At 39.6% G+C, this 19,374-nt stretch overlaps 1 protein-coding gene across 4 annotated transcripts in view; it reads left to right on the forward strand.

Moving 5' to 3' along the window:
• Positions 1-19,374, forward strand: part of PCDH15 (protocadherin related 15) — a gene marked incomplete at both ends in the record, with an annotated part of 362,472 nt that overhangs the window by 163,522 nt on the left and 179,576 nt on the right. For all 4 annotated transcript variants that reach the window (XM_084290012.1, XM_084290010.1, XM_084290013.1 and 1 more), the window contains 2 exons: positions 12,196-12,330; positions 13,424-13,573. In XM_084290012.1, coding sequence (XP_084146138.1) covers positions 12,196-12,330; positions 13,424-13,573 — 285 coding nt within the window. The remainder of the gene's footprint in view (positions 1-12,195; positions 12,331-13,423; positions 13,574-19,374) is intronic.

Below are 19,374 nucleotides of genomic sequence, written 5' to 3' on the forward strand. Positions count from 1 at the left end.
GAATCACTAAAAACAAAATTAGTAATCAATTTTTCCCTGTCTTTATTTTTAAACCTTAGGTTTCCAAATAATTATCGATACAAAAATAAGATGTACACTACTACTATAACAACCCCCCCCTTGGGAGCACTGCAGTTCGCTATAGGTCTGTCCTTTCAATCACAAGTCACACTCGTTAGTTACCTGTGAAAATAAAAGGTTAGTTTACAACTGTAAGCTCTTATCCTGCTCAGAGTCCACTACGAGATTTTTCTCTTCAATTTCAACTTCCAGCAAGTCTTTTGTAGGAACAGCTTCCCAGGTACTAGCGTCGACAGATGCCTTCACTCGAGTATAGTGAGTCCAACCTTTTTCCGCAGTTCTTACGGCTGTTTCAGTGGTCAGTAATTGTCCTTCCCATTCAGGCCGGAGTTGACTCTTTCCAGGTCCGAATCAGGACCCGGTTTCCAGGGTGATGGTGGTGAATGGGGAATTCCAAAGGTGGGGTTTGAGCCAACAACCCACAGGTCCTGAGAGATGACAAAGAAGAAGACAACCCCAGAATACAGTTCTTAAGGAAACTCTCTTATTTTGAATTGTGGTATCTCATCCCTTCTGCCCAGATAGGGCAATCTGAACAGCATCTCATATGGTGAAATTCCTATATCCTTTCTTGGTGCTGTTTAAACCTGTAGGAGTAAGCATTTTACCCAAGGAAATTGGGTTTCTAACACTAGTTTAGTTAATTGCTTCTTTAATGTCTGATTCATTCGCTCCACCTTCCCAGAAGAGGAGGGGTGCCAGGGGCTGTGAAAATCCCACTCAATCTCTAAGGCCTGCTTTAACCCTTGCAGTAAAGCTTACACCCATCTAGTCACGTGGTCAATTAGGACAAACAAGTAACTCAGTAAAGTTTACCTGTATACTTTGGAAAGGTCAAACCCCTGGCTCCCGTCCCCCTCTAGATGGGTTACAGAACACCTTTTTATTTACCTTTTGACATATGGTACATCCTCTACATATGTGCTTCCCTAAAGTGTATATTCCTACACAGACATACTTTCTTAGCACAATATCACACATTGCTTGCACCTCCCAATGACTCTTTTGATGTAAAACAGTTAATATTTGCCTCATTATCACTTTATTCAGCATTTCTCTCCCATCAGGGAGCATCTGTTTTCCTTCAGACTTCATGGCTCCTGATTCCTTAAAAAAAAATCATTGTTTTAAAACTTTTTAGTTCTTTCTTAATTTTCAATAATTCCCTGAACTCTCTCTGGATTTATTCTTCATTTTCCCTCAGACATTAGATGCCTTAAATACCTGACTTCTCTTTCTCCATATTGTAATTAATTATTTATTTATTTTTAATACTCCCAAGCCCTGCTTTCCCAGAAAGTTGAATAGCTTGTTAGTAGCTTTCTTCACAACTCTTTTCTCCTGTCCTGACAATAGAAAACGATCCACATATCTGTTAACATTAATACCTCCTTGGGAGGTTGTAATTGCTCCAAAATCTTTTTTTTTTAAAACTTACCCATATAGATAGGTGGCCCTGTAAACCCCCCAAGGTAAAATTGTCCACCTACATTGTTGCTTCCGCCCCCATTTCAGGGTCTTTCCAGTCAGAGGTGAATATACGTTTGCTCTCAGGGCCTGAGAGCACTCCATTAATTACACTGTTATTCCAGTCTAATAATTTACTAGTTGAATGCCCAATTTAATCATCAAATCCCTTCCCAACAAGTTAGTCTCTGCCTTGGATACATACAATAATTGCCCAGCGATCATTTTATTCCCTAGTCTTAGCTTGGTATCCCCCAAAACTGGCACTGTTATCCCAGCCCCTTCTACCCCCATCACTTTTTAGGGTTTCATTAGTTAATTTAATCCCTGATACTTTACAAGTCAGTAATGACCTAGCTGTTCCCCAGTGTATTGGGTTTGATGGCAAGGTTCGGGGGCTGTGAGTAGGGGGGGTGGGAAATTGCAGTGGCAGCCCCCGTGAGAAAAACCCAGAAGCCTCCCCGTGGCAGATAAGGGACAATTTCATCTGGCCCCAAAGGGGCCCACTGCTGCCCAGAGCCAAGCCATGAGCAATACAGTCCGTGCCTCTGTGAGAGCACATCCACGAAAACAAACAAACAAAGAAACAAACAAAAACCTGCTGCTCAACAGCAGTTGGGAGAGCGAGAAACCCCCCCGCAGACACCAAAGTCAGTGCAGAAGGAGGGGGAGGAGGCGCTCCAGGCGCTGGAGCCGAAGCCCCCCTGCGGCCGCTGGAGAGGCCGCTGGTGGAGCAGGCTGTTCCCCCCTCCCCGATGCTTGGGAAAGTGACCAAACACCACAGCAAATATGCAAATATACCAAAACTTCTAGACTGTTACTTAGATAATGCCTACATCACCTTTCCCTGCTCATTCAACTTCAAACAGCTCTGTTAAATATTACATGCCACACCTTTAACACCTTCAGCAACCCTTTTAACACTTCCTTCATCTTTCTCCAGACTGTACTTTTCTAATACCAGCACCAAAGGCTCAGTCAGGGTCCAACTTAATTCCATACCTTTTCCCTCCAAGATACTGAAACAACATATCAATATAGCATATTTCATCCCATTTTCCTTCTTTCCTCCTTCTTCCACTCCAGATATTCCTATTCGAAGTGGCCAGCCTGGCCACACTTAAAACATCTTATCAAAGCCTGTCTCTGCTAGGACTCGGGCCACAACACAGGCAGCCTTCTTTGCCTGCCATTCCTTCATCTCTCTTCCTCTTCTTTCCATCCTGGCCCTGACTCCCCCTGAAGATTTTCTTCATCTTTCTCCAACCCTCTGCCTCACTACCCGCTGCACTGTCAATACCATTCGTTTCGATCTCTTTTTTTTTTTTTTTTTCCTTCTTATCTCCCCTCCAGACACACACCTCCAGGGCCTCCCGCAGGAGGGTCCCCCAGTGACTGTTCACTACATTCCCCCACCTTCTGAAGCATTTTCTGCATATTTTGCCAGGCTTTAATCACACAATGAACTTTCAAGAGCCCTTGGGATACTGGGTCCTCAGGTCTCATGCCCAAGTACTTTCTCATTCTGACACTAAGTCTCTCATATAATTTCTGTGTTGCACACTATTATTATTCCAGACAGGATTGGCAAGTGGGTATTTCTGCCCTGCCGGTATTACCCCTGGTCCTGGAGGATGAGCTCTTTCCCATTCTTGTATAGCAGCTCTCCTCCTGATCATTCCCATTTCTTTCCCTGTAAACAACATACTTATAGACATAATTCCCTCCCCCAAGAGTATAAATTAGGTCGTAGGTACTGCTCTAATTGTTCAACTAGGCTGTTGGGGTCCTTGAATAAAGACTTCCTCTCCTTCTTAAAAAGTCCTAACCTCTCTGCTGGTAAGGAGGAGGGGGTAGTTCACCTAAGAGGATACACAGTTAGTGTTAGTACTGTTAGTATCAGGGAAGGCAAAATTCTCAACATATCTTCTACCTTGTTCTAATTCTTGCCAGAGCCTAGAGTACAATCCTTCTTTAGGGACAGTGTTAATTACAGTCCCTGTCTCCCTTCCTGGAGTGACTGCTGCTGCCACCAGTTCAATATTAAGATTATAGGGAGCATAACTTGGCTCCTTCTCTGAAAAAGGAATCTTATTGTTTACACATAAATTTAAAGCCTGAATTTTCATCAGACCCGTATTTTGGCCAAAATACTGCTGTTTCCCTAATTGGTTCTTTTGTCCAGACTGATACACAATATTTAACCTTTTTTTTTTTTTTTAAATTATTTTTCTTTTACAATCCCTCTAATTTTGGGATTATGTTTCCAATTTCTTATCATTCTTCAGGAAGAACTATTGGTAGGCACTCCCCCAGGGATATCTCCCTGTCCCCTGGAACTCATATTTTCCCATTTTTCCTAACCCCCGCCAGTATGTGCTACAGAATTTTCCCTTCTGCAGTGTACCACACACCAATGTACTGAAAAATGGGGGTGTACCGCAAAGCACTTCCCCGTGCAAGCGTTACCGCACACCTATGAGTTTACCAGATTCCCTGGAACTCGTACTTCCCATCTTTCCTAACCCTCGCCAGTATGTGCTACAGAATTTTCCCTTCTGCAGTGTACCACACACCAACGTACTGAAAGATGGGGGTGTACCGCCAAGCACTTCCCCGTGCCAGCGTTACCGCACACCTGAGTTTACCAGATTCCCTGGTGTACTTTCAAGCACTTCCCTGTGCAAGGATTACCGTACACCAAATTCCCCTTGTGTAGTGCCTGCACTTCCCCGTGCAAGGGCTTACCATACACCAGATCACCCGACCCCCAAGGCAATACTTAATATTTCTTACCTCGGTCTGTGCACAGAGTTACCGGATCGATTCTTAAAAACCCGGAGTGCCTACCTTCTTCCTTTCCCCACTACTTCACGGATCCTGCCTCTTTAACCAGTCTCGGGCCCTCTGTCAGCTTTCCGCAGAACCGCCACCGTCGATACACAGGACCGCTGAAATCAGCGGGGCATGCCTTACTGCTGCTGCGGCGGTGGGGCTCCCCAGTAGGTGACTGGATCCCGGACGAGCCCCCAAATTGTGAGAAACACTCCGTAGCCAATAACTTAGGCTCAGGCGAGGATCACAGTGAAGTAGTAATTTATTCGCGATTGCAATGGCGGGCGCCCCACAAGCAGGAGAGAGCGCATCTACTAGTTCCAAAACACAGTTTATATACCTTTTGATGGCAGGACCCTCCCCTGTTTCCCCACTGAGTGGGTAATCCAGATTCACAATCTATCTGATGCTTCACAAACAATGCATGGCCTTCAGTCGCCGGCCTGTTAAATTTCAAATTTCTTTTGACATTTTTACTGCTTCAAGTGGTAATGTTTCTTCACTTATCTGACTTGACTTGACACCATGATTTTCACCTAATTGTCCTAAGGAGTCTGATTGTCTGCATTTTACAAGGTCGCCTGCTAAACTTTCTTATCACTGTAAGCATATCTCAATACCACATTCCCTCCTTCTAAACAATGTAACTCTGCAAAAACAACATTTCTATTCCCACACCGTGTTCAAGTCAGTACCGATCACCACCACGTACACAATGTAATTTTGAAACTGCCACCCCCAGCCCCCCAGAACTGAGGACAAAACGGTGACGATTTCTGGTCCTGCTGAGATGCAATATCTTGCGCCAGAGGAGATGGGCTGCAGTGTCGGATGGCTCTGTACCTGCTAGGCCACTTCTCTTAGGAAGGGATAAGAAGGAATCAGATGGTAACTCAGGGTGGGTTAACTTATGCAGGTCTTAGTGTTATGCAGGTCTTAGTGTTCTGATGGCTTCATTGTATTGGAGTAAATTAATGCACTTAGTAAATTGGGAATGCTGATGAGAAGTTGACAAAAATCCTCTGCGTGCTTGTGCATGTTTGTCTCCAATAGTGGCACTGACTAAACATAATGTATTCTGTCTTCTCATTGACAAATCAGCAGAGATTATATTTTGTATTAAGGCAATTCTCTACCCTCAGTTAAAAGTGTGAAGAAAATGGTCATCTTAACTGTATATCTTAGGCAAAAAAACCCAACTTGGATTCTAAATTCTCAGATTCTCTAATTCCCTGTGGAATTATTATACGGTCCTGCTATAAACCTTCAAAAAATTAATTCGTAGATTTGACATTGCAAACAGACCTTTAACTAGAGCAGCACTGCCAAGTGCTGATATAATTAAGTAGTCAGTTTAAATGGCATAAATTAAATTAAACCACATGAGTACCTTAAGACCTAAGTAAACTGAAGCCAAGATGAGGAATTTAAACCAAACAGTCTGACTGGTGTTTACATAAGGCTCCTTGAGCCACTTACTTCCTCACTCTTTTACTTCCTATGGGAGAGTACTAACTTCTGATACTTTGGGTTTTTGGGTTGGGGAAAAGTGCTACTCAGTAACTGCCTTACTGCCTCGCATGCTGAATTTTATCAAATCTCTTCTAGAAACAAAGAAAATGCTAAAGGAAAGGTTTTAACTTCCACATCCAAAGAAGCTAATCAGCATTCACATCCATTGCTTACTACTTGACTGCCAAGGTGTTTACTGATACCACACAGCGTCTTGATGAATCAAGTCAGGGTGTGTGGCAATTTGTGCAGCACTCATTAGAACACAAAATTTATGTCATGTTTATAAAGTGTACCAGCATGTGTTCAAAAGCATTAACGTGGGCCAGCATGCCTTCATAAAAGCAGCTGTGCAGTAACTGCCTCTGCAGATGCATACAGCCCAGGGCAGGGTCTTGGGGCAGTGGAATATGCTGTGCTTCAGTGACTACATCAGGTTCTTCTCCAGAAGCTCTTCTACCAGACCATTTTCTCCTTTTATGCTTCCACTGTCTCTGAAGTTGGAAGTCAAACTAGGTAGGTGGTTGCTCAGCACCCTTTTTTCTAGAGAACTTGTACAATATTTAAAAGAAAAAAATAATTTACATGAAAGTGTCTTCATAACAAATGGAGAGGACAAGGGATGGATGAAAGGACAACAGAATTTCTAAATGTAATTTAAAATTCAGGTTATGGATTTTCAATAATATATCCAGAAAAGGAAAAATGATGGATCTGTATCATCAGCCAGGAATCACGAAAGTGTATTAAATACTGTTTTTCTCTCATTTTTGCCTGGTTGCTTGTATCTTCCACTGTTATTGTTTGAACTTGTTTGCAGCTGGTTTTCTCCCCAGAGGAGAGTTCTCATAATGCTGCTGTCCCTGTATGGTGCTTCTGCGACACTCCAATAGTTACATTACAAAATATTATTTTAGGAAATAGACTTCTTAAATGTAACAGCCCATTAATATCACTATTTCACTATTAAACCAAACAAAAGAGAAGGATAAAGTAGGAATATTACTTCTCTTTCTCTGGGATTTATAAAGACAAATTTTCTTTTTTCTTTCCTTTCTGATTTTTTTTTTCACTTAAGAAAAAAAATTGAAATTGTAACTTTACCATATCATTTTATTTTTTTCTTGATTTGTGTAGGATGAATACCTAATGTTTCCTGCCTTCTGGAGCTATTCTTTTTGTCTTTGAGTTCCTTGGAGTCCTCAAGGAATTAGTCTTTTGTATAGCTGTCCTATTTTAAAGAAATGCTATGCTAATTAGTAGAAGCACTGAAGAGGCTAGCATTTGCTTCGTGCCCTCTCTCAGAAGGGGCTCACTTGTGTGAGGAACAGAAGACGATTTTTCCTAACTTTGATTGCCTCTTCATTCAGGAAGGAGCATTGCCCAGAGCACCTTTAATTCAGAAGCAGTCTACAAAGCATTGCAGCACTCTGTACAGTCACACATGGGCATCAGCCCTTCCTTTGTACAAGTTTTGGTGGTGACTGAAAGAATTTGGAATTGAAGCATTACTCAGCATCTATTTGCTCTGGTTCTCTTGCTAGGATTATGACATATATTCCTTCCAAGTGGAGCTGACAAATGGGGAAGAGATTTTTTTGTGCTGTTGGTTTTAAGTTGTACGATTGAGTATCACGTAAATGATCTCACTTTAAAGAAATAAAAATGCTTAAGAAGGAAAAAAGATATTCACTGTGTGCCTTGCACGATGTCTCAGACTGGTTGACCTCTGCCAGGTTTTTCATTTGCTCAGAATTTAATTCTTTAGTTTTAATTCTTCTTCTTGGGTTTTGTTGGCCTAAGGAGTTGTACAGCTGAAGTCATTCTCAGGAGGCTGCTTCAGGTTGTTCTTAGGCTACATAACGGCAATGTTAAAGATTAAGGAGAAACGCTCCAAATGCAGTGCCTATCTTGTCTGGGCAATCTAAGCCTCTGGGAGCCTGGAGGGCCATCTCATCAGGCCCTGCAGAACTCACCTCACATGAACTCATCTCACAAGAGCAATCAGTCTGATGGACAACCCCTTGTCTATGGCACTGGGAATCTCACTTGTTTCAGTTCTGCAAGATGGTGCATCTCAGATTTTTCCAATGAGAGACACAAGTGGAAAAGCCTTTCTACTTTCACCCAGAAATAAGGCAAATTCTGGAAACATCTCAACCAAACAACTCTCTTCTGTGAACATTTTGGTGCAGATGGTTCTTCACAAGAGGAACACTGGAAAACCAAGATGTGTCATTTAACTAGCCTTATTGCTACAGCTTTTTGGAGACAAGCCCCCACTAGGAAATCAGGAAGCCTAAACATTTCTAATAGTCTTGACCTTGCTGTCTGTTTACTTATGAGTGTGATAACCCTGTGCTGTGTTCCTTTCTAAGATGGGAAGACTGGAAGGTTTTTGATAAGCTTGTAAAAAAAAAAAAATCAGTCTGCATTCAGTCTGCGTTGCCTCTAAACTAAACCATGGGCATGCTTGTCTTGTATCATGGTGGCTCGTATGTTTAGCTGTCTGCTCCCTGCTGCCCTTATGACCTGTGGGTTTATCAAGCAGGACGTTGGGATGTTTCCATTACCAAGTCAAATACTGACCCATGTTTCATTGCTTTCCACTCTAGGTGATGGCAAAGGCAAATTACAATAATTACAATAATTGGACATAAATTTTAAGGAGATATATTTTTGAAAAATGTTTTATAAGTAGACATCTTCCACTGTTGTTTAATCGTGTGATTTTGGTGTGGTCTTAGTAAGTTGGAAAACTGTTTTCTTTAGAATGAGCTGTAAGCTCCAGTGAGTGGAAAGGAGAAACAGAAATGTAACGTTAACGTCAGCATAGGCCTTCAAACTTTCAGGGACTTCTCCAGAGACTTTCAAGCAGAACAAATTCAAACCCACACTTTCTTTATTAATACTGCATTGGAGCACTTTTTGTGTCTCATATTTTTGTCTGTAACCATTTTTTCCCCTAAAATATACTTCTTTTATGATCTTCATCATTTGCAGGCTTGTATTTCTTTACTAGTATTCATTTTATGTCATTTGTTTTTGTTTTATGTCTTTCATCAGGTGCCATTCCTGTAGATATTGGGTATTACATTTGCAAAATTCATTTGTGTTTGAATTGTGTAGTTTGTTTATTTAAGTATTTCTTTACCCCAGTCCTCTTTCATTTTTCACCCCGTCCAAGTTTCTGTGAGACTTGGACTGTCACTTCTTTCCCAAAGCCTGCAAAGAGCTCTTTATAGACCCTGAGATAAGTTCATCTGGGGTATAAACCCATGTAACTCAGAGGAGATGTAACATGGTTATTTTTTGATTGCTTTGTGCTCATTGCATAGTTACGTATCTCTATACAACACTTCAGTATTACAGAAAGTACTTCTTTTTCCTTTAAGAGGTACCTGCTAATAGGTCTGAAGTATGCAAACCATACCAGGTTTGAACTGCATGCTTGAAATGGTTCTTTCAGTTTGCGTGTTTGCCCTGTCTGGATTCTGATAGTTGTCTGCTTAAAATTATATGCTAAAAAAATTATCAGAGACAAACCATTCTACATCACCCTGTAATATAGTCTGGGATCGATGCTTAAGTCCAGACCTATCTAAAATAATAGTTTAAAAACCTAAAGCATTGGAAATTACATTGGTGACATGGATGGATTGTTTCCTGCAATTACATTCTCTCACAGTATCTGCCAGGTGGAATGTGCACAGTTCAGTCAAGCAGGTTTTCTTTTAGCATAAAAGTTGATAAAAGTGTAAAAGCATACCAAGGCAAAGATTAAGGAAATAAATTGCTTTGTAGGTCCAACATGCATGGAAGTAGTAAAAATATGCGTTGATTGCAGCAACGTTGATTTAACTTACACATGAGGGTAATTTTTTTTATACAAGAATAGCTAAGAAATAGGATAGATGACTTTCTGAGCGTATGGGATCTCCATCGTTGGTTTTTCTCAAGAACAAATTAGGGAAAAATACTGTTAAATGACATGACAAGCAAGAGCTGTAACAACCAACCAGGGCTTTTGTAAATTAAATTTTTGACTGACTTCGTAATGTCTGCAAAGTGAACAATTACTGGCAATTACCTTCCATAATTTCTTATGGAAAAAAGAGATTACCATTTGCATTGCTAGTTGTAAAATGAATTTTAATTTTACTGAAAGCTGGCATAGTTACAGCAAAGCTCTGGGCAATAGGAGACCATTGATTTGTAACACTTTGATATTTCTTTCATGGAGCATTCAGCAACTGAAGTGGTTTCACATTTAAATAGTATAATCTTAGCCTTCCACAAATGCATGCTTTGGAGTATTTTGGATTGCTAAAAAAAATCTATTTCTCCTTCTGTTGTCCTCATCTGTCCTCATAGTTATTTATTATGACACCTAGTGCATGTTAGAGTTATCTCAAGTGTTTTTGACTGCTAGATTGTAGGGATTGGTGAACTTTTAGGTGGTCTGTTGTTTTTTCTGTTTGTTTGTGTAGGAATGTCAATAATAACTGGGCAGGAGTAAACCTTCTAGAAGCATTCAGGTTGCAGGTTGAGAAAATATTCAAAGAGGAATATAATGCTACTTTTTTGGACGATTTGTTGAATTTTACAGTTTTGAACTTCGTGTCTTACTCTGTATGAGGCACGTTCTGTAGAACTATTTTGGAGACCAGCTGGTGAAACTACTTTTCAAGCCATGCTTTGTGCAGCCACTGGATTTTCTGTTACATTTTATTCTTGGTATCTGCTCTCTAATGTCTCATCTCCATGTTAAATGAGGGGCAGTTAGAGATAATTTTTACAGGACTTGTATTGCCTTTTGTGTTTTGCCCAAATAAAATTGCATTCCTTCTTTGTAATTCCACCTCATCTGACAGAATAAACTAAATACTGAGAGTAACATATGAAGTTGGATTAATTAATATACACGGTCATAAAAATGTTTGTCAGAATACAGAAGACAATAAAAGATACCTTTTTTAAAAAAATTTGACCATAACATGGAAAGACCATTGCAGTCTAATCATATCAATAACTCAATAGCATCTTCAAAGAGATGGGGGAAGATACTTAATCCTGGTCACAGTTTAGACTTCTGTCACTTCAACAAAACAGACATCCCAGAAAAGTGCCTTAATTTGTAGGGCTTTTCAGAACCACCAGCGCATACAGCATTTAAAACCCCTTTTGCTTACCCTGTGCTGGCATCCAGCAACCTGCAGGGCAAGGACTAAGGATAGCAAATCCACTTGCACCGTTGTAGCCAGCTAGCAAGTTCAGGACACACTGGACAGAAGTGGCTGGAGGTTCTGGACTTCAGTAAGCTGCTCCTTCCCTGGGAATAGTAACTTCTGATTCTGTCCATGGCCAGAACATTCTTCCCCCTTTCTGTTAGCTGAGGTCCAATTTGCCCCAAAATGAATTTCTGTCTTTTTCCCCAGGGAACATTTCCTTTTTCTTCTGCATGCTCTTGCATCTGCCCAGACAGGATGAAATGGGATAGAAATGAAAGGATGAGCTCCTGAGTGGTTGCTCAGGATGCCTAATGATAACTCTTGTCCTGTGATCATGTGTGCAGCAGAAGAGTTGCAGCACCACTCTCCCTGCCTCCCTGCTTGGCCAGCCACGTGCAGAACCCTCCATGCACAATACATAATGCCTGTTCCCAGCGAGCTACCTAGGGAAGTCTTGAGTAACAAAATACAATGCCTGCCTTTTTTTTTTTTTTTTTTTTTTTTTGTTACTATAAATGTTACTTCCTATTGAAAGTTATACTGTGATTGCTTTACTGTGGTTTTGATCTGATTGACTGAGAAATATATAATTTTGCATCAGTATATTGCATCAGACAAAGAAAATATATGAATAGTATCAGTTTAGCAATATGCTTCATCATGTGTGATTATCTTCTTTCATTGCACCACTACGCAGCAATAAAGCTATTGCTACATTAATCAGGTTAGGTTTTGTTTTATTTTTAATACACTTGAAAACAAATACTTGAATCTGGTGTCTCACTGCTGGCTTAAAAATCTTTTTAAAGAAAAAATCATCTCAAACTAGCAGATAGAAGTATTTGTTTACTATTTGGTTTATTTATATGTTAAAGAATATTTTTAACGCATTTATCATCAAGAGAGTCAGATTTTCAGATCAGTGTGTTTTGTTTTTTTTACACTTTCATAGGAGTATTCTACTTTCTGCTTTTTAAGGTTTGAATTAGAAGTAATACTTGCATTCAGTAATTGGAAACTTAATGCTATATATGAATTTAGAATAGTTTTCTGTTTGTTTTAATTGAAGACCAAGGATCCCCAGCTCCATCTCTTCCTGAATGACTACAATACGTTTTTCACTGTGACTCAGAGTGGCATCACCCGCTACCTCACCCTGCTGCAGCCTGTTGACAGAGAAGCCCAGCAGATATACACTTTCTCGGTAAGCTAAATCCTCTTGAAGGCACATTAGCATTATTAAGATCAAGCATTGAAAAATCATTAGTTTTAACATCATTTTAGATTATTAGAATGGCATAGAGGAAGACAAACAGAATGAAGGGTAAGTAGCAGCACTACCAGGTGATGATGGGGGGTTGATAGTGGAGTAGTGTGCTCTTCCAAAATAGATGTGTTTATTTTGCTAACAACATTTTATATCCCCATACCAGCTTCATCTCAACAGACCCAGGCTTGTGTCCAGCCCTTTGCCATCTTCCCATGACACAGCCTGAATCATGCCTGGCCTTGGAGAACACCCTTGCCTTTTCTTGGCCCCTGAGCTAAGGACATGATATTTGCATGTCCTTTCTGCTTCTATTTTCATAAAACATAGGAAGTAGGCTAACACAAACCACAACCAGCTTAATGGATTTAGTATTCCCTTAGGCAGTTAGCAGTCAGTGAGTAAACATCCTAGCCCTAAAGCAACTCACAAATGTCCATGTTGGGAAAAGCTATTCTTTTTCAGGAGTTCCCAAACAGTGCCTCCCGGTTTTCTGTCCTTTTGGCACTTGAAGTGAGATCTTCTCCTGTGGAGTAAGAAAGTCTCCAGCTCTTAGTTTTACCTTAAAAAAGCTGTCTTGGGGCTTAACATGCATGGACAGCAGATTCTGTGTGTGTGGTGGTGCCTAGGTGTGGCCTAGTTTGTGAGCTGTGGCCAAGTCCTGCTCCTTGAGGATGTTCGGCGCAGCTGGGGACAGACTCTGCTTCTAGCCATGGGCTGCAGCTCATATCCTAGCCCGGGACTGGCCCCAACCCTGTGAAACCCCAGTTAATCCCTCGTGTTTCTCCTGCTATTCTGACATTGGGTGTTTTCAAGGTGCTTTTTCATTTTGCTTTTATTCTGTCTTGCACACTGCTGGCTCAAGCTTAGTTGAAGCCTCCTGCAATTTACTTGTAGGTATAAAAAAAAACAACAACTAAACTAAATACTGACTTTAACTTGTCATACTGTATACTTATAGTTGGAATTGTCTTACACCAATAAAATATGTTCCTAGTTTGTTTGTTTGTTTGTTTGTTTTTTCCTGAAGATGACAGCTTCTGATGGTGTACAGGAGAGTGCCCCAGTGACAGTCAATATCCTGGTGATTGATGCAAATGATAATTCCCCAACCTTCTCCAATATATCATACAATGTCAAGATTTATACAGATATGAGGCCTGGGGAAAGCGTTATAAAGGTAAATTTTTACATTTTTGTATTAGCTTTGTTAAACCACTTTGTTAATAGTGTGTAGTCTTTAGCACGCTGAAAATGCACTGAAAACAGCTAGAAATAAAGGTTGTGCATCTTTATCCACCTTGTTGATTAAATAGTTATTAAAAATTGCTAGTACTGAACTGTAACTCTATCTTAAATGTATACCTGCATTTCAGCTATTTCATCAGAAGTTTTGCAAAAGTTTTTACTCTGAAAAACCTCAAAAGATAAAAAATAAAATAAAATAAAATAAAATAAAATAAAATAAAATAAAATAAAATAAAATAAAATAAAATTAAATTAAATTATCGTGCTTTTTTGGTTCTCATCAGACTTGATATGTCAGAGTGATAGCCATTTTCTTGAACTTCCTAACTCATAGGAAATATTAAAAATGTTAGAGGGCTATTGAAATAAAACATATTGGGAGAGCAGGTAAACAGTCCAGCACATATCCAGAAATGTTTTATTGTATCATAAAACCTTTTAGTTTCTACAGAAATTTAGTTTTATTTGTAGAACAATTTGGGTAGTGCATAATGTGTTCAATGCCAGTCCACTTAAGGAGAAGAGAGAGAGGGGAGCCTTTTTAAGTAATGTTTTCAAATGCTGATTTATGTTTGGTTGCAGACAGAAGGTGAAACATGGTTGCACTGAACTTATTTGAAAAAAATACTTTTTTTGGTGGTAAATTTTCTAAGATCTTAACCATGCTCGAGTGTTTCCAGCCTAGTGGCTGAGAAAACAAGATGATGTTAGTGAGTTCAGCATTCAAGAAAAGGAAAAGGCAGTAGGAATATTTGAAAAGAATTCATCAGCCGATTTAAGTAATACTATTTTCATAAATAGGCAACTTAGCATTTGAAGGCAGCAATAATTTAGTGGAATGTGGAGAGAGTTCAGTGTCTGTTTTGGCATATTCCCTGCTTCAACTGCATTGGCTTACTGCATTTGTTACCTTTGGATCTTTGTTAGTGTTATTCTTTTCATCAGTCTGGGCTACAGGTGCTTAAAGGATCAATAAGAGCCATGAGAACATTTTCAACAAGATTTGGCAGGAAAACAAAAGTTTTGAACCAACTTAACTTCCTTCAAGTTTTGCAGAAACTGGTGGCTATGTGGAGAAAAATAAATAATTATTGTTCTGAATGAGCAAAAGGCAGTTAACGCTTGGAAGTTACATGTAGAGTTTGACATCAGGAGCTCTCTTTGCAACATTTAACTCTATCTATTAAAATGTTAATTTTGTGACTACTATGTATTAATTTGCTATTTAAGGTACAGGGATCTGAAATTTTATTTTTTTTCCCCCTAAAGAATAAGTGCTCCAAAAAATAAACCCCTGGGATGGTTATATAGCCTTTGTTATGCAGGGCATTGGGTTAAGTAGTGTACTGTGGATTTAAGGTGTCAGAGTGTCTAAATGGTTCTTCCTCTTGGTGAAGGTGCATGTACCAGGAAACACGATGCAGAAGTTGTTGCTAAATGAGATTTCAGCACATGTGAACAGGGAACGGTTTCTGTGGCCAAGGTTGGCCTTAAGGATGCTGTGACCTACCCAAGCTCTCTTTGTGATGCTCGAGGTGAAGTAGAACAGCTACTGTGCTTTACTAAAACCACTGTAATGCTAAAGTGCGTGCACATTTAAAGGGGAATGTGCTGTTCTTAGGGCTTATGCTCTTTGCTAGAACAGCTGTAAATATTTGCAGCCCCTGGAGATGTGCAAAAAGCAGGAGGACTGCAAATACAAATTCCTTAGTAAATTGTTCCTTCTGGGAGAAAGCAAGAAGAATGCTCTGCAATGCCATCTGCATTAGCTTGTGCCACCAAAAATAGCTTAGAGGAGATACAAATTACTTCTGTGAGCAGGTTCAGCCTCAGCAGCTGTTAAGTGCCTGCTCCTCCACCACCCCTTGCAGCAGTTACCTTTGCCTTCACACACTGACGCTGTATAACTGCTTGCATCAATCAGATCAATGAAATTAAGCAGATTGGAAGCATTGCAAGGACAAAAAAGCATAAGGGCAGTAATGGTGAGAAGAAAAGTTTATCTGTAAATACTGGACAAAGTGTTTGAACTTTGCTAGTGCATGAAATAGATGTGGAACAGGTCCTTTCTAGAATGGCATCTTGAAGCTGGAAATGAGTGTGCTGGGGAAGTCAGGCTTTAAGCTTGCCTTTGCTAAAAGACAATTAGTTTTTTTCTTTTCTCCATACTTCTGTCAACAACCCTAACATGTGGTTACTTCCAGATGATCAGGATTTATAATGTGGTCTAAGCTGGAGGGTAAATAATTCTGGCTGTTTTGGGAGGGAGGTTGCTTTTCAGATAATCTTCCATTGCCAGATGGTCTGAATTTGTAAAATAATGGACATAAAAGGTGTCAGTTCTGAATACTTTCATAATACCAGCAATTGTGATTTCATTCCGCTGGGGCATTTGGGAACTTGAATGCCTTGTTGTTGTGCCCAGGCATTAGGCACAGAGTCTTTTATTCAAGGAAATGGAAGTATAACATAATCTCATAATCATTTACACGTAAGCACTGGCTCGTACTTAGCTTTCTACTCAGACTGTATTTTCAGGATGATCAAGAAAGTATTTGTTTTATGAAGCATGTCATCTTTCAACAAGTATTGTTAATTTATACTATAGCAGTGTAATTGCTCTCATGTAGTTGCCACTTTAATTTTGTTATACTAAGCGTAATATTAAATTAAAATTTATTTTTGTTTGCTGAGTGGAATTGCATAGAAAAGTACAAAAAAAACCACCAAGTTTGGTACTTGCTTGTTGTCCCATTTTGTGGGAAATAATTTTGATTTTACTCCTGGAAAAGGAGAAAAAAAATAGAGTCTGTATTTCCTGTCTGGTACACTTTTTTTTTTTTTTCATTTAAACAAACAAACAGTTCCTTAGGCTCTGCTTGAAAATAACTGCAAGTAACAGAGGAAAGAATTTCTTATGAGTGAAATTCAGTGTTTTAGTTGTTGTTGTTGGCTTTTTGAACAATTTTTATGGGTGGTCAGAGCAAGGAATTTTCTTTCTTTCCCTTATTGCCTTTAGTGGAAGTGAGGAAAAGAACAGAATCAGAGATGTTCTGTGTCACTGTGTTGCACAGGTTTCATCTGGAAGCATGGTGGTGGGGTGGGTAATTTGCCTTTTGTGTTCCAGTTACAAGGCTTAGGTGAAGGTTTTGAGTTTGTCAAAAGTTGGAGTGTGTCCCAGCAGAGGATCTTGTCCCCTTAGTGGGACCTCTCTAACTTCATTTCCTGAAGTTAGTTATGGAGCAGAGCATGAAATCCGTGCTCCTTGACTGTTGGTGTGTTGACAACAGAGTTTGGGAAGTTTTAATGTCAGTCCTCTGCTCTGAATACTTGCAAAGCTGTTCAAGTCCTTGGTTGAGGAGAATGTCTTCTTAGTTAAGTTCCTGTATCAGTCTATCTGTTTCAGCTTGAGAATTTCTTACCTGATTTTTTTTTCCCCTCTGCTTTTATAGGTACTATATTGTGCTCCCTACTATGAGAAGCACAATAGCTGTTTGAGAAATCTGTAATTTAAGACAGTTAAATGTGTGGTAAATAATTGTTATCACTAGAAAGATTGGTTAATATTAAACCTATTGAAATACTTAATTCTATCTTTGTATACTGTTACAGTTTTTCTATCCTGTTTTCCATTTTTCTGTTAGAGCTTTGTGCTCCTGGTGATTCAGACATCTAAGCCAGTTACTTACTGATAAGTGGCGTATGCAGCCATAATGCAATAACATAAGTCATTTCAATTCACTCTGTTAGGGTTTTTCTTTAGTCATGTCTCATTTCTGTATACAGCATAAACTATGCAGGGCAGAGTGAATATTAAGCAAGAAAATGAGAGAACTGAGAAGGGACAGAAGACAGCAAAAAGAATAAGCTACCTAGATCTTTTTGTAAATTTGCCTGAGGGTGGAAGACTTCCTTGGCCTATGAAAACTACACTGGATATTTTTGTACGTACTGTAAATAACAGAAAAAAATCCTGAACTGCCCTTGAGAAGTATATGCTGGTTTTCCCTTAAATTTAAATTTATGGAACCAAAATAACCAATTTTAATTTTTCTGTATCTTAATTTCTATCTGTTTTTATGTTGCAGAAGTATGTTCCACATTCACAGGGCTTTTAGGGGTACTCTCACAAGAACACTTAAATAATTATGACTGGAAATGGATAATACTCTCTGCAGTGGATTAGTACATTACCAGTTCACCTTGTGAGAGTCAAAACAATTCTAATACCACCTATGGACAGTAATTTAGAGGAAGTGCCCCAGGTGTTGGTTAAACAGGGCATTTAACTTCACACATCTCAGCATAAATGTCCATTGTGCTGAAGGTCAAAAGTGAAAGCAAAGAGATAAAACATGGCAAGACTGCAGGCAGTAAATTTTCTGTCACTTATCTTTTGCTCACAGTAGAATTAGTCTTGAACAGTAACAATTGTTGCAGCTATAAATGGGGACAAATTTTATTTAGAGCTATTAAATAAATAGCTCCTGTGGGACTGTTTTGCTCTCTTACCTTAAATGTGACTTCGCAGTGCTAGATCATTTTCTCTTTTTTAAATAGTTGCTTTTCATTCCATGCACGTATGCAAATGTGACTCAAGCCATCCTTGCATACAGACACATACTAAATTATGTATTAGAGATGTGTTTGGGTATTTGCAGCTTGGCAGATGCTCATAGTTTTCAGCTCTTAAACATGCATCTTGCTGTTAACCCTCAGAACAATTTAGAGATGTTTATACAAGTTGTCTTTGAATCACAATTAAGGTTTTATTTATGTGGTTATTTGCAACCTTTTTCCTTCAGTCCATCAGCATATTAATTTTGAGCTACAAAGTAAATGTTATTTATAGAAAGAGAAAATAAAACTGGTTTACATTTGCATTTCTTGGTAAATGCACTGATAAACTGGAGTATAAGTGTAATGATAGAATCACAGACCGTCCCAAGTTGGCAGGGACCTACAAGAATCCAGTCTGGGTCCTGGTGCCACACAGGACCGCCCAAAACCCAACCCCTATGTCTGAAAGCATTGTCCAAGTGCTTCTTGAGCTCTGACAGGCCTGAGGCACCCCAGGCACGGTCGGCCCTGTGGGCTGCTGGGGCGCTGGTGGATCGTGTCCAAGTAATGCATAGAGGTTTAAAGAAATTTCCAAAAGAACAATATTGAAAAAGAACTTTGACCTTCTCTGTGTTAGTGTTATATTTTGTTTGCCCAAGTTGATGTATATCTGCACATCCCATTTGCCCCTGACATACAGCAGCTCATTACTGGTTTTCCTAGTTAAACTAATGACTGAGTTGTATTCCCAAGCCCAAGAAAAATGAGGACTGTATGTAGCTACCATCTAAGTTCTGGTAGCCCAGTATTTTTCACTGCTGTGCTGCTCCAGATTGCATCTGTACTTTTTCTTTGCCACCTTTTTACAAATATATGTGTACAGATGTGACTCTGGAGCCTTGCACTTGCTTGACTAGAACAGTTACTTCAAGGACAGCTGTTGGGAGTCAAAGTGGCATGATGCAGTTTCCGCAGGATTCACTTGAGGTCAGCACAGGTCAGATTAACCTTGCTGAACATTTAATTCATGAAAAATGTAGGGTTGCTGGAAAGGTTGGTAGTCGCTCTGTTCAGGGCAAGTTCACTGAAAGTGTTGCTGAAGAAGGTCAGCAGTTGAAGTCTGTTTTCCTCCATGTGTAAAGTAAGTCTGAACAGAGTTCATGTGGTGACCAG

The sequence above is a fragment of the Netta rufina genome (genome assembly GCF_964035555.1).
Source record: "Netta rufina genome assembly, chromosome: 7".
Classification (NCBI taxonomy): domain Eukaryota; kingdom Metazoa; phylum Chordata; class Aves; order Anseriformes; family Anatidae; genus Netta; species Netta rufina.